The sequence below is a fragment of the Stegodyphus dumicola genome, chromosome 3 (genome assembly GCF_044657685.1).
Source record: "Stegodyphus dumicola isolate Sdum_Otavi_A_Nest chromosome 3, ASM4465768v1".
In the NCBI taxonomy this organism is placed as follows: Eukaryota; Metazoa; Arthropoda; class Arachnida; order Araneae; family Eresidae; genus Stegodyphus; species Stegodyphus dumicola.
The window spans coordinates 264,161,111-264,185,995 of NC_140770.1; the positions used below are offsets into that span (position 1 = coordinate 264,161,111).

General features: G+C 32.5%; 1 protein-coding gene across 3 annotated transcripts in view; it reads right to left on the minus strand.

Moving 5' to 3' along the window:
* Window positions 1–23,123, minus strand: part of Vps52 (vacuolar protein sorting 52) — a 76,572-nt gene extending 53,449 nt beyond the window's left edge. For 2 of the 3 annotated variants that reach the window (XM_035354830.2, XM_035354823.2), the window contains exons 1-6: window positions 22,879–23,123; window positions 15,292–15,362; window positions 9,562–9,649; window positions 9,413–9,465; window positions 5,534–5,609; window positions 1,898–1,965 (exon numbers count right to left, since the gene is read on the minus strand). In XM_035354830.2, the coding sequence (XP_035210721.1) occupies window positions 1,898–1,965; window positions 5,534–5,609; window positions 9,413–9,465; window positions 9,562–9,649; window positions 15,292–15,336 (330 nt within the window). In that variant the 5' untranslated portion in view covers window positions 15,337–15,362; window positions 22,879–23,123. Of the gene's footprint in view, window positions 1–1,897; window positions 1,966–5,533; window positions 5,610–9,412; window positions 9,466–9,561; window positions 9,650–15,291; window positions 15,363–22,878 lie in introns of those variants that run through there. The other variant, XM_035354837.1, reaches the window with a different exon arrangement.
* Window positions 23,124–24,885: the final 1,762 nt, after the last annotated feature.

Consider the following 24,885-nt stretch of genomic DNA (forward strand, 5'->3'; position numbering starts at 1 on the left):
TTTGCTTTGTGAAACGTCACAAATTAATGGGTTTTTAGAATGTGAAGATGCCAGGAGTTCCTTTCAGCTGCAATTAAAAACACAGGATTAGCTTTCCTTCTTTGTGTTAAGACCTCCTTGTTTTTTGGAAGAACAGGTGTTTCAAATTGTTCACACAGGTGTTTGGAGACTCACTGATGCAGTCAAGATGACAAGCTTTGCTAACAGCAGTTCAAGTTTTTTAGCAGAATGAAAATAAAAAAGAAAAGGAGGAAATTCAATGGGTTGGCCAGGCATAAATTTAATTTTTATCTTCTAGTCTATAATATTTTAATGGGTGTGAATCCAAGATTTCCTCGAAGCTTGTGCAAAGGCAGAAATCAGATTTGTCTGATATTTCAAGGAATAAAAAACAGTAAGGAACTGGTGCCATCTTGACTTGATGTGGCTAATGGAATTATAGAAATATATAATTATAGAAATTTTTGCCTGTACAGGCCACCTGTACAGTAGGCAAACATGTAGAAATGTTTGCCTGTACAGGTGGCCACATTTCCCTGGTGAGGTGATGGCTAGTGCGGAGATTTGCCTGAAACTCCTTAAGTAAAAGAGGCTGAACGGGGGCCTCCCAGGACATGCCACCTGGGCAGTTGCTCTATGACTCCTGTTTTTTCAAGGGTAAGTGTGTAGAAAAAAACAATCGGCATGGCTCAATCAGCATTTCTGTTCTGTTGTCATTATTAATAAATCAATATTTTGCAGTATTTAAAAGTATAAGAATGTTCAGTGTCCAGATGAATATCTTTAACAACTTAAATTGTGAGTACTTTTAAGAGAATGTTCATGCACTGTCCTGACCAGTTATCCTAGCCATAATGTTTATCAAATCTAGAAATTAATAAATAAGTTGAATTAATTAACCTTGCACGTATTATTATCATTTGGGCTTGTTTATAAAAAAACACAATGCAGGTAATAAGGACAATTATTTAGATGATTAATTGCGATACTTGGAAATTTGAGGGTGCTGAGGAATTAAAATAACTGAATCACTGATTTATTAAGGTGAACTGATCTATTGGTATGTATGGGTATTTCATCCCTGCTGCTCGTATGAGGTTATCATTGCGTATTCAGTTACTTTTTTTATACTTTTGAAGATAGGTATTAATTAAATTGTTTTAAGATCAATCCTCCCAGTTTCAAACACTTTAAGAATATTTTATTTTATTCTTTTTATTTTTGTCTGGAACTGGTGGTAGAGAAAGTAAGTTTAGCTGATATTTTATTTAATATATATATATATATATATATATATATTTTTTTTTGGCACAAGAATATTGTTCACTAAGTTTGGGTTCAACATGGCACTGCAGGAAGGCATGTGTGTTTGCAAATGTATAGTGTCTGTGTAGGATGGGAGACTCAAAATACATGTCATGCTAAAAGTCATCTTAAGTGGTTTGGTGATAGGGGAAGAGGGAAAGACCCTCAGACCCACACCTCTGGGTGCTCTCTGTCAAAACTGGGATGAAGCTTAGCTCATACTGCCATCTGTATGCTGTTCAAGGGCCATGCCAATGACAGACATAATCTCGCACTCATTGCCATGATAAAATTTGTGCATTTTTTTCTGATTGAGACAGGCTAGTAAAATAAGCCATAAGAAAAACAAAAATAAATAAAATTTTTACTGATTTCATTTATTTTGGTATAAAATTTACTTGGACTATTTAGAAAATATTTCAAGAAAACTGCTGAAAAACCAAAAAATAGTCCATATCCCACTTAAAATAATTCACAAGTAATAATAAAAATACTACATTGCTTACCAACAATAGAAGTTAAGAAATTGATTAATAAACTTCTCTTACTTTAAATATTATTTTGATAGAAATGAATAAAAATTTTACATAACCTCTAGTATCTCATCACATGCTGTTATCTGATTATGTAAACTAGCAATATTCTGGCTTTCTTGTATATATAAGATAGTTAAGGAAGTAATTAGAACATACAAATGAAATATTCATAACAGTATGCTAAATTATTTGAATAAATATCTATATCTCATTGTCAAATAGGGAATTATTATAAACTGTTACAAAAATCTTTATTAACATAGAAATTTAATTTTATAAAAATGTTTTTATAAAACATTTATTATGCTCAGATTTGATAAAAAAAAAGTATCCACACATCCTTGAAAATACTCTGACTAATTAGCATATTGCCAAAGAAGTTTGTATTTACAAATTTTGATGTTTATTATTTGTGGCTATTGGTTCCTCTAAAACAGGGTTTCTTAAAGTGGTGGGTCGCAGGACCTGCAGAAGGGCTCGCCAAACATTTTAGCAGTTTTGATATTTCTTTAACTTATAGTAATAATTTTACAATTACCAAATATTTTTACACAATGTATCTGAAAATAGATAAAGATAAAAGAATACAGACAAAGAAAAAAAACAAAAACTTTTTGATGCATTCTTTTTTATAATACAAACGTTCATTTACCTTGCTTTGCACATGACATTGTCATTTCATCTGTTACTTATTTAAAATTTTCACATTATTCTATGTCTTAAAATTAGAAATTAAACTTAATGACCTAAAACTGATTACAGTACAAGTGAAAAAATTGCCAATTTAACTCGTGTGCGTGCCGTATTTGCACAATACTTATGGGGTCCCACAAAACTTTTGTAAATATTATAGGGTTCTGGGGATCGCAAAAAAAAATCTCAGTTATAAAAAAGGGGCATGACTGAAAATGTTTAAGAAACCCTGCTCTAAAATATACACATGTAACAGCTTATATTGATTCACATCACAAGAAATTTTCTAAGAGATAAGTCTGGATGGTGATGGTTGTTATAGTAACAGAAACTGTATATTTCACATAAGGTTGAGTCACAACAAAATTTTTACTGTGTTTTTATTGAATGTTTGAGAAAGAAAAACAGAATTTACCATAAGTTAATTAACTCTGGCCCATTACATATATTTCTTAATAATTTTATTTTGACTCTTTTGTTTCTGTTGTTACTATATCCTTCTTCTCCTTGATCTTACTGCAAATTGAAGTACAGAAATTGTGCAGGAAAAGTGATTCTTATAGAGAACAGGATATATTTCTAAAACAGCAAAGAATGAACTAGCTATTTAAACTAGCATTGGTCATTCAGTTTCAGAAGATATAACATCTTGTAACAGGTATTTAAATGATTTATGAGACATTGTATCTAATTTAATTCTTAGTTAACAATTGGCTGAACATATAAGACTAGTAAATGCTGGTAGTGCATTCTGATTTTTGCAACCAGTGACTGAATACAGGCCACTATTCCTTAAAAAGTCTTCAGTAAGTGATACTTCTTATGGCCAAGTAGCCTTTGAGATCTTTGCTGTAATAAATAATATAATAAAATCTAATAATAACAATAAATAATACAATAATCTAGAATCTTAAAACTTACCACACACAACCAAATGTATTTATATATATATTTTAATTATCATCCTTTATAAATGCCTATATACTACATATACACTAGATTAGTTATTTTAAGAGCATGAACTTGGCTCTTATACAAATATTTTACTAAGATTTTATATAATACTTGAAATTAAACTGAAAATGGGATGCAAGCAATTCTAACTTAACTCTTTTTCTCCTTTAATGAGTGCAATTTTGAATTTTGGGCTTGTTATTCAGAGTGCTATTCAAAAGCAAATTTGTTTATAATTTTTAAATCAACAGTTTTACTTTCAGAGTAGTTCCTTACATGTTTAACGCTGAAACCTTTAGTTATTATTAAATTATAAGCAAGAAAATCTAAATTATGAAATAATCACAAACATTAAAAATCCACTAAATAGGGAATTGAAACAAATGAAGTTGCTTTGCTTATTTGATTCCAAAAAACAGATGTCATCAAGAATATTTCACTTAAAGCAAAAGTCATAAAAACATATATTGCCCATTCGTCATTAAGAGTGCCAATATGACAAATCTGAATGCATTTCATCAAGCTTCTCTTATGAAAAATAGATGACAACTTATTTCTACAGCAAAAGATGTAAATTTACTGACAAAAATTATTTTTGTAGTATATGACATTTTGCTTTTAACTTCTCACCCACACATAAGACTGTGAGACATCAATCACTACACTTATGATGATTTAAATCTGAGGAGATTCAATAAGTTCTAAACTTAATTACAAAGTATAACTTGAATGATGATGAAAAAGTGATAAAATGTTCTTCAACATTCTTCAAAAGTATAAATAGGAAAGCACATAAAATACATGCTATCTTTTGATTTTTTGGTGGTTGTTAAATGCTGACAACCAGTGGTGCTTGTTAAAATTGAAAACACCAAGCATTGTTTGATGACTGAGTTCTTGAGAAAACAAATTAAAAAAAAGGTGGTGGAAAAGGGAAAAAAAAGGCATAAAAGACTAGCAATATTTAGTTGCAGGAAAGCATCACTTAGATATGATCCCACTTCAGATGACAGTACTGAAATAAAAATGTGCAAGAGAAGTGGCAGTTTCTTAGATTACTATGGAAATGGGCATCCATGCTGGATTAGTAGAAAATATTTATCATGAAACATTGAGAATGCCATTCCTGCTCCAGATGAATATCCAGGATGGGTATATCTGGAATAATAATAATAATAATAATTTAAAAAAAATAATAAAAAAATAAAAAAAAACCACTGGGTCAAACATTCTCAAAAACTGCCCTCCATGACAAACACTGATAATCACAGCTAATGACAGGAGATGAAATACCACTTTGAACCACACTAAAAATGATTTAGAAACACAAAGAATATCCCTGATCTCACAAATTCTGAAACCAGAAATATGCCAGGTAGATTTGGGCACCATTTTCTGCAGATGATGAGGGGCTACTGCTTATTGATTATACGTCACATAACATCACAACAACAGAGGTTTATTATGATAACCTGTTGACTCAACTGTTAATAATTCATAATGGTAAACAAAAGAGCAATCTGGACAATGAAAAGTGTTGTTTTTTGCAAAGCAGGGCTCCAACTCACAAGGCCTAGAATTTGCAGCCTATTCACGAAAAATGTGGATTTCAATTTGTTCCCCTACCTGTAATATTCACCTGATCTGACTCCAAATGACCTTTTTTGTTGTTTCAATAACATGAGCCATATTTGCAAGGTTAATGCTAAAGTAAGAATAATGATCTGGAGGATGGCCACTTAGAAATGGTTTGAAGGCCGTAATAAATTTTTTCTTCTTCTGGAATCATGCTGAACAGAACTAAAACTACTACATGCATTAAATTCAAGGAAAGCTAAGTAAAAAACCGATAACGAAATTTTAGATATTTTAATCTTTTACAAATGTATTAACATAAAACTTACTAAAAGAACCCTAGTAAAGAAATTAAAAAAATTATAATGCATTATTAGTTGTAAAAAAATCTAGAAGATGCATTATGACAACATTAATTTTAATAGCTACATATTCCAAGCTAAAATATGCAAATTACTGAAAAAGGATACAATCCTGAATTGATGCATTTTCTACTTCTTTTAATTCTTTTTCTATTTGTCTTGAATACTGCCGTAAATCCATTCCCTGGAAAACCAAGCAATAAATATATCATGTTTCCAATTTTTATGAAGCATATAATTAAAAGAATAATACAAACTACACATAAAACAAGAGCATGCTTCAAAATTCTTATAATATTTATAGAAATCACTTACAAAAAGTATAATATAAAGTTAGGAATTCAAATTAAGAACTTACGAATGCATTTATAAAAAGTACACAATAAAGTTTATTCTCAGTATGGAAATATTATCTAAAATAAATATTAAATTACAAAATTTACAATTTTGTAAAACGATTATTCCATTCTAGGCAAAATTGTTTAGAGTATTATATTGCCTCATGTTAATTTTTAGTTAAATGTTAAAGCTGGAATTTTTTTTCCTTTAAAAGGGCAATTAATATTAAAAAAAACATTAATGGGAGAAACAAAAACTATTAATCACCCTCTGCTTAATACTTCATATATAACTTTTCAAGTGGTTAGTATTTAAAGCATTAAACTCAGATGATTAACGAGTGCCAAACACGTGTTTCGTTCTCCTTGTTATACATATATATATATATATATATATCTTCTCAGAGTTTTTAAAATTTATTTATTTATTCTGATTCTCCTCGGTGTTCCATCAACGTTGGAAGACTCAGCAGTCCTGTAACTTCTTGCATATCTGTCTTTGGTTTTGCGAGATGCCCAAGTGTCCAGAAGTTTTCTAAAATAGGTTGCCCATTTCACAACAGTGTTGAAGAATTACTGGAGCACTCTCATTGAATAATACAGCACTCTGTTTATCTCAGCTATTTGGCTGTGATTCGGACCTATTTATAATTAAATAAATTTGAACAATGAAACATTCCTTCATAAAGTTTTTACACTGTTATTCTTCTCACTGTAAGAAACTTTCTCAAAAGCTTTCTTGTGTTTTATTTCAAAAAGGGTTAGCAGTTCATCAGTAATAAAGTAATATTAAAAAATGTTTCATTTGCCTGCTCCTCCTATTGTCTATGTTTACATACAGATTTCTTTTTTTCTCTTTTGTATATATGCCATTGAAACAAAAAGCTGAATAAATTTAGATCCATATTTAGTTATGATGAAATTTCTGTGCAGTTGTAATGTGAAACTGAGTTTATTATATGAAGTATTTTCAATCTCTGCATATGTCTGTTACATATGTCCAGTTATATCAGGTGCCACTGTATTAAGTTCATGAATATAGAATTCAAAACAGGAGTCATATGGATTTTTAAGCTACATTTATTAGAGTTCGTAATTCCAGAAGGGATGAATTTTGTAAAAAATTATTGAAACGTAACTTTTGCTTATTACATTGACAATACAACAGTAACTTAAGATATGGTTTCAAAAATGCGTAACAAATTAAATTAACCCTCTGACCAGCAAGGCCATATATATACAATGGCTCAAAAAATGTTTGTACATTTAAAAGTTCATTAATAAAAAGTAATATTTTATAATGAAACTTTTTTAATATTACTCATAAATTTCTCTTAGCAAAACCACATTAATTAATTTATGAATGTATTAAAACTTTTTGGGGGGAATCAATAATAAAAAAGTAACAGAACAGTTACCTCACAAAAATCTCCGTATGCTTTAAAAAAATCTGCACATATAGTAAATACTATAATAGTATTGCTGTCACTTAGTATTTTGTAGTATGTACTGCAGTATTTATGTTTTTAATTTAAGAAACATTCTCTATTCATAAAAATCAAATTAAAGTTAATAAATTTAAATGAAATTTAATTCAAACAAATACGTGATTAATTATTGTTGCAAACTAATTTACAATATCATTTAAATTTTGAGAGCATATGTAAATCATGAGCAAGTATCAAAATCCATTAATAAATATAAAATTCCAAAAATTATTTAATCCTAAAAAATTATTTATAAAAATGCAAAAGTGAATGATTTTTGAGCAGTCAGGAGACAGGCTTATCAAGGAGAAGTTGCCTCCAAACCTAACTCTTCAATCATTCAATTCGTGTTTCATCATCCATGTATAAACATCTGGGCATACAGTTCACCATTTTTTTTTCCATCAATGTTCCTCCATTCTTCCCTCATTACTGTTTTTGGTTTGTTTTTTGTCTTAATGTTGTGTCTTCACACTCTAATTCTCTCCAGATGTGTTCTGTTGAGTTTAAATCTGTTGATTGAGGTGGTGTTTTTAGAACTTGTGGACAGTTATAGACACCCGAAAGGGGAACATTAAGGACGGTGTTCTTAAGAATCGTTATCCTGATAAAAAATAAAGTTGTTTCCAGTATCCAAATTTTGTGTGGATAATTTTAAATTACATTTTTAAATATTTAAATAAAGAGCATGGGTCATTGTGCTATCAATAAATACTAAATTATTTAATCCTGATGCTGACATGCACCCTCAAACAAGAACACCTCCACTGCCATGCCAACCAAGGTCTTGGGATTAAGCTCCTCATTTTTTCCTCCATAAGATGATACACCTGACAGAATCAAAAATGTTAAATTTGCTTTCATCTGCAAATAAGACATGATTCTAATATGCTTCAGCCTTATTTATCATTGATTTTGAGAAGAAAAGCCTAAGCTTTCTATTTTTTGCCCTTCCAAGAAATTTTCTACGAGCAGAGTGCCAATGTAATCCAACTGATCTTAGAACTCGTTGAACAGCTTTAAGTGAAAGTAGAAAATTTTTCAGTAAATTCTGTAGAAGTCTTTAAAACACTCAAACATGGATTTTTCACAGATTTTTTTAACTATAAATCTCTGATCACGTTGGGTCATGTTAAGTCCTTTTTGCAGCACTTCTCACTTTACTTTGGATCTGATTTTCTTCTTTAAAGCATTTTATCACATACTGCACCATAGAATAGGATAAATTTACTAATTTAGCAACACCCCGAATTGAATTTCCATCCATATGATCAAAAATTATGAATTTTTTAATGTTGTTTTTTGTTTTCGTACAACTACAAGCCATCTTTAGAGATTAAATAAAATATAACAAAGTAAGCAAGCAAAAAATAAAGCCAAACAATTTTTTAAATGTCACCAAAATGGGGAAAAAAAAAAAAAAAAAAAAAAAGGGGGTGGTTCACAATAATTTATTTATGAAATTTTATGAAAATGTTTCCGGAATGTTTCATCAATGCTACCTTACATTTTAAATTTTAGAAAAAGAAAATAAGTCAGTATTAAAAATTAAAAAGTTTGGTTTTATTCAAAGTCACATGGTGATGATATGAAAAATTACTGCACTTTATATTCAAATTTATTTCTGGGTTACAGAGCTTTTTCTGCAAATTCTTCAAAGTGTCAGACACTGTGTGTATATATATTACAGTCTAGTATACTTTTTGAGACTTCCCCCCTCAACCTTTTTGATTTTGAAGTTATCTCATTTTGTAATTTTTACATTAAGTATTTACGCAATAGCTTCTTTAATATTGTTTGTTGTTATTACAAGATGTAACATTTTTAATCAGGAACTACAGTGTCAAATGTACTTTTTAGCATTAGCTTTTTAATATTCCTCTTCTTTTAAATATATATATATACAAATCTTCAAATATGACCAATGAATTAAACCAATACATTAAAAGTGTTTTTGAAATTTGGGCTTTCTAAGAGAAATTACATGCTGGTCAGAGAGTTAAAATTTTGTGGTATGGAATAGTTTACTTTTAAAATTTCAATAGTGTCATAGCATGTTTGATGACAATTTGAGAAAAATGTAAATAAAATGCTGAAGGAACTGAAAGTATTCATAATGCATATAATCACTTAATAGATGAAGTAAGAAAAACTGTACATACAGATTTGAGAGCTTCTTTTATAAAGTCATCTTCTAAATTTTCTTGTATATGAACTATAGAGAAGGAATAAAGTTAAAATTTACACATGATGATTATAAAAAGAATTACATCCTTTTTTTATTAATAAATATTGTGATTTTATACTGTACCATCCACCTCTTCAAAACTAGTTTCGTCATTTTCATATGAATCAGTGCCATATAACAGAGACTCTGCAAATGTTTTTTCTTCTGTTACCTGTACCAAAAATTTAATGAAAAGAAAGAATTATAACAATAATACTTATCCATGATAGTATTCTGCAAATAAAATGAATATAAAGGTGCTGAGGAAACATTCTGAAATAATTAATGTAACTATAGTTAACTTTGCACACAAAATGTCTACTAATACAGAAAAAGCACAAAACAGACAATATCAACACTTGTGAAAAAGTACTTGAACTCTGCATCTGCAATACAGCTGTGTCACCTGTCACAGAAGTTTGCCACTACTGGCTGAAAGGGGGAAGATACTCAGTAGCTGTTGTGCAATCATACTTTTTGAAAACTGTTGAAATGTCAGAGAGAGATTTCCAAAAAGATGATTGGTACAGCATATTCAGCTGAAGCCTAGGTTATGGATACAACAAAAAGGTATGCAAGAAGCATGGTATTAGCCATTGTGACAGTGTGCATGAGAGAAAGCAAAGTGGCATCTTGAAGATTCAGGTGTTAAACACACGTTATGATATGATGCTAATAGTAGCACTGATTCCAGAGGAGAGCAAAGATTGCCATGCATTGTTCACCGTAATCGAAGAACTACAACAGCCAAAAATCACCATTAGCTACAACAGTGTTGACCCTGACATTGTTTCTCAGCACACAACAGACAACCTATGCAGTCGGAGGCCGAAGCTTGTCCATGCATTGATGGCACATCATCGCCACCTGTATCTGCAGTGGGGCAAGAAACACTGGAATTGAACATTCGAGGAATGAAGGAAAGTTGCATGGTTTGACGAATCATCTTTTCTGGTCCATCACATCTATGAACGTGTATTAATACACCATTTCCAAATGAAACTCTGTCTCCTGGATTCACAGATAGACAGAGACAAGCCATTGACAGGGGTATTATACTATGGGCAGTGTTTTCATGGAGCACATTAGGACCCATAATCCCCATAGAACAATCCCCGACGTCTGTGCACTACATGAACATCATCGCAGAACAGGTTCACCCATTCATGACAACAGTATTTCTGCCGAGGAGTTGGTATTTACTAACAGATAATGCACCATGTCATAGGAGTCTAATCGTCAGGAAGTGGTTCGAGGAACATTCCAGCAACTTTTAAGTCATGTCTTGGTCTCAAAATTCACCTGGCATAAATCCAATAGAGCATTTGTGGTCCAATTGGAAAACCAAATCCGTGCAACCACACTATCCCCTTACAATGTGCGGGAACAATGTGCAAGACCAGTTGGTGAGCACTTGGTACCAGATGGGTCAGACTACCTATCAGCACCTTGTGGAGCCAATGCCATGTTGGGTGCTGGCAGTTTTGAAGGCTAAAGGTGGTCCTGCATTTTATGAACTGAGTGGTCATAATGTAATGGCCCTTCGGTGTAAATACAACATGAAAATTATATTTTGGACACGGGTTCAGCCACTCCTGCATTACAACATCACCTTTATATTTTATTCCACTCAGTGCATCCTTTGCCCCAGATGCAAGCATTCACTCAGTGCAGATTTAAACAAGAAGAATCTTCCACACTAATGACATAGTTTCTGCACTTATCAGTCCATTTATACACTTGGATGCAACTATAAAAGCCTGAAGTCATCATATTAAATTCTTAACCAATAATAAATCTAAACAAATTTCATTTGTTCAGGAAATATATATCTTTCTTGCTTTTGTCTGAAGCATTTTTTAAAAGATATCACTGTCTTGCTGAACTGTTTCCGAGATTACATCGTGCATCCAAGATGTGCCAACATCGTCTACTGGTAGCTCAAATTCATTGCCTTGCACACAATAACAGCAATCATACACACAACTTTTGAGATGATTTTTCCATTGTCTCACTAAACAGTCTTTGTATTCATGACATGTTTTTAAAATTTAGGATTGTTTGGTCATTAAAAAAAAAAAAAATAAGAAAATTAACAAGCAGAAAATATTTCAATAATTCATTCATAACTTTGTTGTGTCCTTTTAATTTTTCTTGCAGTCACTATTCTAAAGTACGGAGAAGGCTTTTATGCACCTTATACCCACAATCTTATTGATTGAGAATTCAGTTATAGATGCAGCCCAACTGACTGCGAGTTCAGTCGTTCAACACTATAGATCTCAACTTATCACTTTTCAAGACATATGGAGAATCAACATCAAGGAATTCTTCAGGTGAAAAAAGAGTAACAGCAAGTTATGGCTATTATGGGATGATAAATTCCCATCTGCTATGTCATGAGAATTAATGTCTTATATCAGCATTCTATGCTGTCACTTCTAAATTGTATGCTTAGTTTTGATGGAGTTTATAGCATAATTTCACTAAGATTGTTGTTAATGGTTCAATAAAATCTCTCCTCCCCCCTAAAAGCATATTTTACCTTCCAGAAAATGGCCTTAGCAGATATAAGTAGTATATGTTTTACCACCAGTCCCAACTTGGAAAAAAGTTTGATCTTCTATAATTTTCAGAAATGCACATTGTAGATACGTCCGTCATTTTTTTGCATGTCCATTAATAATAATTGTGTTCCTCTCACATGTAATCTTGGCTTATCTGATTGTGCACTAGGGCTACCTGCCAACACTCCTTTACACATACATTACAAAAAGAATAATATAAAATTTTACTGTTCCTTTTTGCATGAACTAATTTTCTTTAATGAAATAAACTCATTAATAACATTATTAAACACTGAAAAACATGCAAGTGTAAAAAAAAAAAAAAAAAAAAAAAAAAAGGCAGCCAAGTTTCTAAAAGATTCCTAACAATATAACTGCCACAAAAATTATTTTGCTTCCAATGATGGCCTCCAGCCATTTATATGCATTGGTTATCACTAATGCCAGAAGCAGTGGTCTCTTTATTATGGAAACACTGTTATTATGGAGACTAACAAGTAGGCCACCATTGCCTCTTATGAAGGGACCGACAAATTACATCCATGCCTTCTCCAACATTCAAACCCAGGCCCTTTGGTACAGCAATCAGGGCGACTAACCACTTTCCCATCTGGGTAGTGTAACTATGAAATTTAATGCTACTACAGCATACTTTTATCAGTATCTAAAAATATAGCATATATGAAGCAATGAAACATTACACACATTAAATATTTCATAAATCAAATTGCTACCCCAGGCGCGTATAGTGGTTAGCGTCGCTGACTGCTGTGTCGAATGGCCCAGGTTCGAATCCTGGAAAAGGCATCGATGTTTGTAAATGTATAGTGTCCGTGTGGCATGGCAACACCCTAACTATGCGGTGAGCTGAAAGTCCTCTCGGGAGGTTTGGTGGAAGGGAAGAGGTGTTGGAGACCCTCGGACCCGTCTCTCCATCAAAATCAGGGGTAGAACTGAGCAAAATTGCACTGTCACCTGAACGGTTGCTCAGGGCTATTGCCAACGGCAGGTGCAGTGGCGGCTCGTGGCTAAAATTAGTGGGGGTGCTGTTCCAAAAAAATTTAACCTTTAAAACTTGTCTAAAAGGATTGGATTATTTAATTAATGACAAAGCACACGAGGGCTATCTGCCTAAAGGGAGGGATGCCTTCGTGCATGACTTTCTAAGGGAAACTGGCTCGTATACACGTTACACATGGGGAAAACCACGAAAACGCCCATGCAGCCAACCCTTTCGCGGGATTCGAACCTCGGACCGAACTACCAGTGTTCAGCGTCTTTACTGCTCGGCCGCTGGTGGGCACAATTGTCTAAAAGGAAACAAACATGTATAAAAAGAAAATTTATTTTGATACTTCATGAAATCTTACAAGAAAAAAATTAAACATTTCTTAATTACTTTAACTAAAACTCTTACAGTTCAATCTTTGTCTATTCATTAAAAAATGAAATCCATTCTTCTTGTTTTAATTTGCGCGAAAAGATCAATAATTTTCTCCTTGATCTCTGGATGACAACTGAGGAAATTTTTCTTTATTGAAAGCAATGCAAGCGCATTTAGTTTTTTTTGAATTCCTAGAGCTTCTTAGAAAATTTTTCATTCTTTTCAGTGTTGAAAAGCAGCGTTCTGCCTCTGATGTAGTCATGGGAACCCTCAAGAGAATTTTTATCCATTTCATAATTTCACTAAGAACATATCTAGATTATTTTCGAAGATAAATTTCAGTAGCTCAATTAATTTGCAGTATTCATGGATATCAGACCCACAATAGAATACTTTTAGTTCGGTTTCAAGCTTTTCTTTGTCATTCATTGGATATGCTTCAGTGGTGAGTACTATTTCTTCTGTAGAATGTTCATTCCTAAAACTAGCAAAGCATTTCTTGTTTAACAATTTAGCAGCTGCTATGTGTTTAGTGGAAAAATATTTGTGCATTATATCAATACATAGTTATAAAGTCACGTATTTCCTTAGCTTCTGCCATCAGTGTCTTCGAAAAATTCTAACAGTATTTTAAATTTCTTAATTCTAAAATAGCAGTTTTGAAATATGTTACATAGTCATCAACTTTAAACAGACTAATTTCTCTGGATTGCATTTAGTTGTATATTATTTCAACATGAGGCATCTGATAAAAAAGCTCTAAGCAAAACTTGAAATTATCATTATTTAAGATATTTTAAAATTCCTGTTGCTTTTGCAATAGCTTGATCTGCATTTGATGTTGATTGTATTTCAGTAAGGCAATTTTTTAAAGGTTGAAAATTTTCATCAACTCTGTTTATGGTTCGTATGGTGAAGTTTCACCCTGTGGAGGAATACCACACGCGCGCGGAATAAAAAGAAATCACGTTTCCAACAACATGCCAGAATTTCGGCACTGCAAGAGCAACAGTGCTCTTCTCTCTACTCTGCTCGCGTGCTGCATTTCTGTGTGCGCATGTGCAGAACAGCCAAACACCATGTCGCTGGAACTGTGAAGCGCGCAGCTCCAAACAAAGAATTTCGTACCTTTTTCACAAAGTAAGGGATGGCTACTGACATTAAGCTTAAGGATTATGTATTGTAAAAGTATAAAGAAAGAATTAAAGACTAAAAGGCACACTATATTAAATATTAAAAATAATAATAAGTGGAAATAGGGGGTGCTGCAGTTCCACAGTGCTTATTACGAGCCGCCACTAGGCAGGTGTAATCTAGCACTCCTTGCTACAGGGAATTTCATGGGCTTGAGCTGACTATGCCAGACAAGTGAGCATAGGCAACAACAACAACATAAATCAATTACACAGATTGTAATAAACCAAACAATTTTAAAACCTTTATCTGTATGAACTTTATCTACTTAATTTCCTGCAAATTCTAAATCTGAAAATATACCATGAGTTAAATAATAAACTTTCTTTAAAACATTGATTCAATATTATTATTAAATTAACTAATATAAGTCAACTGTATACAAAATGGAATAAATTTGTGATGCAACCAAATTAAACTTACTTTAAAATTATCTCATTATTCTTTTGCGTTTCAACAACATCAAATAGCAAATGCTGCATTAATGTTTTCAAAAATGTGCTTGAATAAAGTGGTCTGCAAACCATTGCAGATAAGGACCATTTTAATCAGTGAAAACAATTATCGATTTTATATCACACATAATATTTTAAGATTTGTATATGCATATATATAAAGTATACACCTTGGCCATTTATTAAGCATTGTTTATAAATACAAGAATATTACCTGATTATTTTCAGACAGAGAAAATCCCGAAGATTCTTTTTCCATGATTTTTCTTCCTTTCCACTTCTCAACTAAAAAAGAAAATAAAAATAAATTGATACAGTACAATACTTTTTCTTTACGAAATATCTATTATTCTGATTAGAATGTTCTAGACTGTTGTCTTAGTACTATCTGATTGTCTGACTGTCTTTATCTGATTAATAAGTGTCTTAGTACTATTTTATCAGCACCCCTGACAAATGATGTTAGTGAGTATTGGTGAATTTGAGAAAAGAAGGAGAACATTTATTCAACTATCTTTACACTGCATACGCACAGTTCCATGCATAAGTGATAATAAAAGGAAGCATTTTATACAAAACAAGAAATTATCTGACATACAGCCCCAAGTGATTTTCATCTCTTCCCTGAATTGAAGTACTGCCCAGGATGCCAAAGATTCTAAACCAATGAGGAACTCCAAAATAATATTCAGGACTATCTCATATTGGGGGCAGCAACATTCTTTGAAGAGATGAGAAATGCTTGGACTTTTATTGAAAAGTATCTATGTTTGTTCATAAATTTTGATCATAAATTCATTTTGTTCTTTCCTCATCTTTTTTACGGTCCATTGGAGGTTGGAACAAAATTACCACTGTTAAAAATACCTGAAAGGATCATTTAATGTCAAAGATTTTTTTCCTCCAATGGCGGGCCCTCAGTCAACTTCGGCTTGGCCACTACTAAAGTCAGAAGTGGTCACTTTATTATGGAAGAACCTAATAGGTGGGCCAGCTTTGTCTCCTATGAAGGGACAGATGGTTACAACCATGACTTCAGGCTTTGAACCCGGGCCCTTTCGTATTGCAGTCGGCTGCAGTAACCACTATAGTGCTTGGGAAGCACAATTTTCATCAAACTATTAGTAGCGTTATATTAATTTTAGCATAAAATATGCAACATGCACAAAATTTTATATTTTCCAGTCTTATCAAGAAGAAAATCTGAAGTGAAAGAATGAAAGGGGGGAAAACTTTCCCTGAAGCATTTTTGATTCCATTGAAAAAGTCTTTACAAAACAAATGAAAGACTTTGGCAATAACTGCTAAGGTTTGCTCCTCCTCTTTATCGGGAGGTATTACTACTAATACTTTATTAATTTTATAACAACAGTTTTCCATAATCCATGCAGCTGATTACTGATGAAATTAAAGAACATTAAGAGTTGATTCATCTAGGTTAAAATAACATGCCGAATACCGATTATTGGAGAAGTTAAACAACAAGAATCACCGTAATATTTGTAAATTGTACAGCACTAGTTTCGATGGTTTAAATACAGAATCATTGGAACTAGTCAAAATTTACACACATTACACAAATTCTTGTTGCTTCACTTCTCCAATAAGGCAATTCATTACTGAAGTAAGTGATAAAATTATCTCTAACATAATATAAATTGTTTAAATAAATATAAAAACTCAGCTTTAATACTGTTTTACCCAAATGCTGGAACGTATGTATTTAACACAAGCACCTTGGAACAATTTGGCAATTTTTCACAGAAAAGGCAAAAGTTACTTGCAAGTTGGTGTTTTTTTGTGAATTTTTACTAGAAATATTCCCAAACTGTCAATATTTATTGTCAGTAAACACTAACAACATATGAAAAGAATGCATACTTTAGCAATTTAAAATACAAATTTGAATTATTAAATAAGGATTATATAACACATTTAAAAATAAAACATTTACATTCTTCTTAAAATTTTTCTACAATATTTTTACCTATTCTTCTCTTGAAGTACACAGCAATCCGTTTTCATTTTAAAATATTCAGAGAATTGCGGAGACTCAGCTTCTTGCAAACCTTGGCAACAACGGCTATCAAGGAAACACAGTTCCTCATCGTTCCCTTTTAGCAAATTGTCAGCAAAATTCTGTACACCTGCAGAAAACTTATGATGGTTTCTCCCATTGCTGGGAAATTCCACAAGCTCATATTTTGAACTGTATCATGATTTGTTTATAAAAACCAGAACAGCTTTAGTATAGCTCACCTCCAAAATCTGGCAATTTTTTTTTTTTTTTTCTTCACCAAATATCCTGTTTTGAAAAATGGTTACCATCAAGATTTCTGACGAAATTGCGTGTTTCAAAAATGGTGACCATCTTGTTTTCACCAGAAATCATCGATAATAGAAATAAATTTACAACTATTATACATGATTTTAAAAGGAAAAAAATGTTAAGTAATGATTAATGAAAATGATCAAGATTAAAAGGATGTAATTGTTAAAAACAATGCCGAAACTTTTACATATTTCGCCCTTAACAAATAATTATGTGATTAAGAATTAACTATAAATTAAGCTTAGTAGAGGTGAACCAAGATTTTAGTCTAATTGATTTTTCAGCTCCACACTTTTTGCATTTCCAAATACTACGATTGGATGACATCTTCTGACTAACTAACTCACATGGTATCTTACAACTTGCACAACAAACTCTATCCTTCAATAATCCACAACCCATCAAAAATCCTCTAAAAAGTTCATACTCTCTTGTTAATCCATATATCTGTTTAGAATACCCGGCTTTTCCAAACTTTTACGCTTGTTTGAAAGTTCCCACCTTAAATTTTCCTTTAAGATCTCCTGATACTTAATTACAGTATTACTAACAGTAGGTTTACAGCAAGTCGTAACTAAATGCAAAAATCTCACCTCGAAAGTAGCCAAAAATCTTATCTCCAAAACAATATTCTCCATAATGTCTGATGGTTAAATAACGGCTCATAACAGTGTTACGAAATTTGTATTTAGATAGTTAATTTTAGTAGAATTATTTAGTCCTCTTGCGTGGTTTGATGGAAGGCGAGAGGGGTGGGAGACCCTCGGACCCGTGCCCTCGGGATGCTCTTTATCAAAATTAAAAGGGAAACTGAGTTAAATTGCACTGTCACCTGTAATGTGCTCAAGGCTGTTGACAACAACAGGTGTAATCTCACACTCATTGCCCCGAGGCATTTCATGGGCTTAGGCTGACTATGTCAGACTAGCAAGCATAGACAACAACAACAACAACAGTACAATTATAATTAAAATTGCTGTATGCCCTCATGCAATGCAGAGCGAAACAAATTTTAAGAGAAAGCTATGCAGGAAAAGTAAGAATACAGGAACGCGTGCATTTAACTTTGAGTAAATGAATATCTCAGTAATTTGTATTGAAATTGAATAAATGTAATTGACCACTATTAGCTGTAACCATAATTCCAGAAATTTACAGTTGTTTACATTGCGTTTGCTGAATGGTATGGGTTACCACATCCTATCATTTATCACTATGCTTGGCAATATTTTTTCGTGAAAAATCTGGGTGGGCTATACTAAAGGATAGCCTAAAAACTATTGGAGCTTTGAATACAACAAAAAAGAACACATATAAAAATGGCACCATTGCTTGACTGAAGTGCTGTTATGAGAATATTTACCAGAAAATTGATTATGCACATGGCTACCAGAGTTTTGGCACATTCTGAAAATTTGGTGACTTCTACTAAGGTTGTTGCGTTAATATGTAAGGAGACAACAAAATGTTTTATCTATTGATTCTCTGAGAGAATTGGCTAATCTCACCACTGGTGTCAATTAATATTATCTTAATTTAATGATAATACTGTCAAAAGTCTTTAATCCGGACTCGTCGAAACTTTGGCGATTCTGGATTATCAGTTTTTCCGGATTAGAGATCGTCAGTTTAAATCTGGTAAGATGGCATGCAGAAATTATAACATTAAAAATATGAAACCGTAATTTATGAAATAAAGAGCAATTATGATCTAAAGAATATCAAAATTTACAAAAAAAAAAAGCTTAATATTCATTTGTTTACTTTATTAAACATTTCTTTCAATGCGCGTATGCGTAAAGCATACATTACGCATAGTCGAAATTAGAAAATTGCAACCAGAAAACTATTTGATGTGTATTCGTGATATTTATAATGACGAGGAATTTGATTTAAATCATATCAAACATGGAGTACATTGAGATAAAATACTACATTTATTAAGGAATTATAAGCCGAATGAAATAAAAACATCTGCCCTGAAGATAAGGATAGTGCTGACAGATCAACTTCTAGTTCATTGCGCGCCGCGACGTCCCCCCCCCAGAGCAGCATGAAATTGATAAACAGATTTCGGAATGGTTAGAGAAACAAAAGCTATGCCTTTATCTATTTTTTGCAGCAATTCCACTTTTTTTTTTTGATGGATATCGAAACATGCTTTCACTTTGTAGATACTTTGCCAGCTCCAGAATCGGAAATTCTTTTTGACATAATCGAAAGTTCAAGCATACTTTTATAAACAAACAACTTTTATAAACAAACTGCTCTAACAGTCTGCAAAAAATAATAAGCCGGATCCAATTAGAAGATTAAGGAACAACGCAATCTGCAACATTAACTAATTAGATAATTTTAGCTTAGCTCATACCGTTATACATTAATCGCGTATGCGTAAACGCATATGTGCATGCATAAAGGTATTATGCGTTTACGCACGCGCAGAAAGTTTGTAGCTTTGAGGTCTGGCTTATAGATCATTTTAGATTATGGACGTCCAGATTAAAGATTTTTGATTGTATTTACATTTAGCAATTCTTTAACAATACTGCACTAGGAATCCAAAGAATTTCATGATTTGATTTGTATAAAATCAAGAAAAAGAATTTTTTTAAAAATAATCTTATAAAAGTAGAATCAATCCAATTTTAAATCATAGGAATTACAAACAGTAATGAATAATAAAGAGCTTATTGAAACTACACTGAATGAAGTACCATATAATACCAAAAATATCACATAATAATGGTTTAATTACACAGAACTATAATACAAATCACAAACTGAATCAAACTTGAAACTAACCGTTTTTACCCATGAATGCAGTTACTTGCACAATGGTTAAACACATGACTTTAGCATTCAATTTGGTAAATTTAACTATTTTGCATTTGAACATTTTGATAATTAATGCCTTTATTTATAGATATGTCCATACCTATAGTTAAAATGCTGAGGTAAATTTGAGCAGATCATCCTCCAATAAAAGTTAGATGAAACGTAATATGTTAAGATGAGGGTATTTCGGCTAATCTTTGGAATATGGTAACAGGTAGTTTGGCGACATTTTGGTAAGGTGATAAAGGTTACTAACTAGGACTTTAGCAATAATCTGAGAAGTACACAGTTCGAATCAGATTATTTTGTCTCAGAAAAATGAGAGATCATGAGACATGTAATGCGACATTTTCCGGAAAATTCCATTCGGGATTTTAGCTAATAAGCACTTAGAAAACATTTCGCTGCTAAAGTGCAGAATCACCCACTTATTTGTTTGCCGCTTTTTACAAGAGTAAGAAGAATTGAATTTTTGTCAATTTTCTTTGACTTTTTAAGTGAAAATAGGTCGATGTGCACATGGATAAAGTCAAGAGTGTGTGCAATGCCATTTTTGTGCAATTCTGAGATGTTTTTTTTAAGTGAAAATAGGTCGACGTGTACATGGATACCATGTATATGCAATTCTTAAAAAAGCGGCAAGCAGTGGGCGATTCTACACTTTCTCCCAATTTCGCACCTGATCTTCGTCATGATTAAGCACTTTTGTTCCACAAAAGTTCTAGCATAAGTGTAATTCGGCTAGCAGATTGTTGGAAAAAATGTTGAGTAAAAAAAAAGGCCTTTACTTCATGAAAACAAAATGGCGTCCAAAAAAAAAAGCGGTTAATCTTCGAATCATGGTAACTTGGCGATTTTCTGGCGACCAACCCTGCTACAGCAACCTGTTAGTTCTTTTTTGGATGCCATTTTGTTTTCACGAAGTAAAGGCATTTCTCCCCCCAACACTTTTTTCCAACAATCTGCTAGCCGAATTACGCATGCTAGAACTTTTATGGAACAAAAGTGCTTATTCATGACTAAGATTAGGTGCAAAATTGGGAGAAAGTGCAGAATCACCCACTGCTTGCCGCGTTTTTAAGAATTGCACATACATGGTATCATCCACGTACACGTCGACCTATTTTCACTTAAAAAAACATCCTAGAATTGCACAAAAATGGCATTCTCACACTCTTGACTTTATTCATGTACACTGCTAAAGTCCTAGCTAGTAACCTTTATCGTCTTACTAAAATGTCGCCAAAGTACCTGTTACCATATTCCAAAGATTAGCCAAAAAAACTAGCAGGTTGCTGTAGCAGGGTTGGTTGCCAAAAAATCCAAGTTACCATAATCCAAAGATTCACCGGTATTTCTTCTGCAATGCATACATTTCACTAGTGTTAGTTCTTTCATTCTTATTATGGTCATCTTTAAAAGCTAATTAAAGATCGTAGTCTTTAATATCAACATAATGAAATACCACTTGAAGTCTCTATCATGAACAAAAGATTCATCAATGTATAAATAAAGGTAATTGTTATCAACAATATTTTTGTCACTGATATATCAAAATATAAATCAAGATCACTGCATTCATACTCAGCGTTATCTTGATGAAAATTTAAATCGAGATCATCACAATTGTGGGCATCAACCATCTGCAAGTCACAATCAAATTTAGTACTTTCTAATTATCTGTACCCCAATCAAAAAGCCAAGGAAAAATATCGATCATGCAGTGCACCGCTCCACCAAAAAGTATTTATATGGCAACTCACAATATTACCAAAAAGGGTTTATGTGCCAATCATGGTATATATATATATATATAGATCATCCTCCCCAAATGGCTTTCCATTTCTCCAGATTTTTTTTTGCTACAGTGATTGCGAATTATGATTCCTCCTATTGGGATTTAGCATGACACAGAAGTGCATACTGCAGTTTTCATCATCTTCAGCAAAATCTTAGGCTTAGTTTTCTGCATACATAATGCATTATATAGCTCCCTTAAAGTCATCATATGGCTTTTTTTCTTTCTAATTTTTGGATTTTGGCACCGAGTTGTGTGCGATACTGAATTTGTGTAATTTTCTGATGTTTTTTTTTTTAAGAAAAAGAAAAACAGCACTTAAAAAACCCATAAATATATGGTTTTTGTATTGAAAGTGAACAATATAAAAAAATAAGTGGAAGTGGATGCATTGTTGATATAGACATAAAGATACCTACACAAACATTTCTCTCTAAAGTTGACAATGAGTTCACAAATGCCCTCCAGAGTTGCCAATAAGTTTGCAACAATTTGGTGATGGTACAGGTAATCAAATTATGTATCTCGAATGCTTTTACTCTATAACTCAATCATATTTCATCACAGTGGCTTTTTTTTTGTGGGAGGGGGGTTATCAAAACAATTTCTAAAGGTATCCTCTTATACATCTCTAGAAATCAATCCAACTGTCAAGCATAAGAATCACAAATACCAAAGAATAATATTAATTTATTGAAACTGTGTTAAATCAAGTTACAAACATATTATAAATTACCAAAAATATCGCACAGGAACACAATTAAATAAATAAAACTACAATACAAATCACAAATCATATAAAACTTAAAATGGTTCTTTATTTATTTGCTTACCGAATATTAAAGTATGAGAGATTATATTTCCAGGTTTAAGAATTTTTAAAAAGAAGTAATGCAACTTGTCAGTTTTTGATTAGTTTCGGATAAACAGCTTATTAGCAATTTTACAACCATTTTACAGGAATTTTACTATCATTAAATTCAACTGTAATCCTTTTAATGTTAGAAAAATTGAAAACGTATGAAACAACACGCAAGCAAAATTAAAACACACTTGGACTCAACCAGTGTTCATATAAACAGATTAGCCAGTCTTTCTGCCCTGGCTTTGCGTGTTAAAACTGAAACATTTAATGAAACGCTCAGAGCGTGCACCAAAAATTGGTTGCTTTGTTTAAAATGTTATAAAAATGTTATTACAAATATCTTAGGTTAGCGTTTTTGATAAAAACGAAAACAGCCTTAATGGCGATCATTTGGTTCCTTTGTTAATGGAGGCGACATTTTATTACGCTGATGGAGGTAAATTTAAATTACTTAAACACTTCGCAAATATGTTTAAATAGATAGGCAGTTATCAAATAACTTAAATTCTAGAATTTGAGCCTGTTTAGTTATATGTGTGAACGGCAAAAGTTGAGATGCATGCAAAAACAGAACTGTGTTAGTGTGCTCGGCAATTTTGACACTGCTTAGGCGAAGGAGCAGGCTCGTGGGAAATTTTAACGGAAATGTGTAGGTGTGAAAACAAAGAGAGAAGACTACAACCTTTTCTGACCACGGCTCTCTGCCGATATAATCCTAACTATGAAACGGAATGTGATAGGGACAAACAAAGTATTATTCTGTATGTTGTAAACTCGGAGCAAAAGTAGGATATGTACAAATGTCCATTTTCGTTTTCCGTATTTAGTGGTATCCTTTCAGAGTTCCACTTCTAGTATTTTCAGGAAAGAAAAATTTACTTGTCCACATAAACTTATTGCACTTCTTGTACAATAAGGTTTAAACAAGTGGGTGGGTGTTTTCCTGTCCACTCAACTTTCATCAAGGTGCTTGTTTCCCAAAAAGAGGCATTCATTTACACGTTATGAAACAACAATTTATGAAATAGAAAGAATTTTCTGCTGAAATTGTGGTTTAATATCATAAAAGAAGTGCCAAAGCCCTCTCGTTTAACCGATCCGGCACACTCAGACCAGAATTAAAATTTATCTAAATTACTGAGAAGGCGGGTTCCGGCCCGCGTATTTTTGTTTCCTTCCTAGGAAACGCAATCCGCGACTAAATTTGGAGATTTATCAGGTCTTGGCGAAATTGTGACACGAAGCGCATGCGCAAAAGGAAATAACGCTGTCGGTTTATGTTTCGAATTTGTGATTGCTCCGAGTATGTCAAACGAAGTGGAAAATGAATTTTATAAAATTTTATTTGATGGATATTCCTACGACTTCCAAGTTCGGAGGAAAAGAGGATTTCGACTTTGAGATCAGATGTGATCTTAATAGTGAAGATAGATGGGAGAATTGGGAAATACATTTAAGCTGTTTCCCACGTGCATTGGATTGTATCTTCCAAAAGAAAACAATGCAAATCAGAAACAGCAAAGTTTATTTTTAAGAAAGGTTATGTGTGTCACCATGCAAGACTAAATAAGAAAGAGGCTAGTTTCAGAAATAAAGAATGTTTAGCTGCTTTGCATGTCAGTATTTAAAAAAATCATAAGTACACAAGATGTCGTGATGAGTTTGTAAAAAAAAGAATCTGTGCACTTTGATTAAAGTTTCATTTCGGCATACACATTGATGTGATGTTGCTGAAGCATGGAATTGCTTACACCCAACTGATTCGGTGCAAGAAGTGTTCATCAACTACTTCCGTGCCGGTAAAATAAGAATTAATAATATAATATTTTTATTCTGCTATACATCCACAGAATTCACTGTTAGTAAATACCATCAAAATGGCGACGATAAAGGCAGTCTCATAAACATGTATCTGAACATAGAATTGTTCTACCTAATGGGCAATATGTTTATTACTTTTCGTGATATTCAGTAC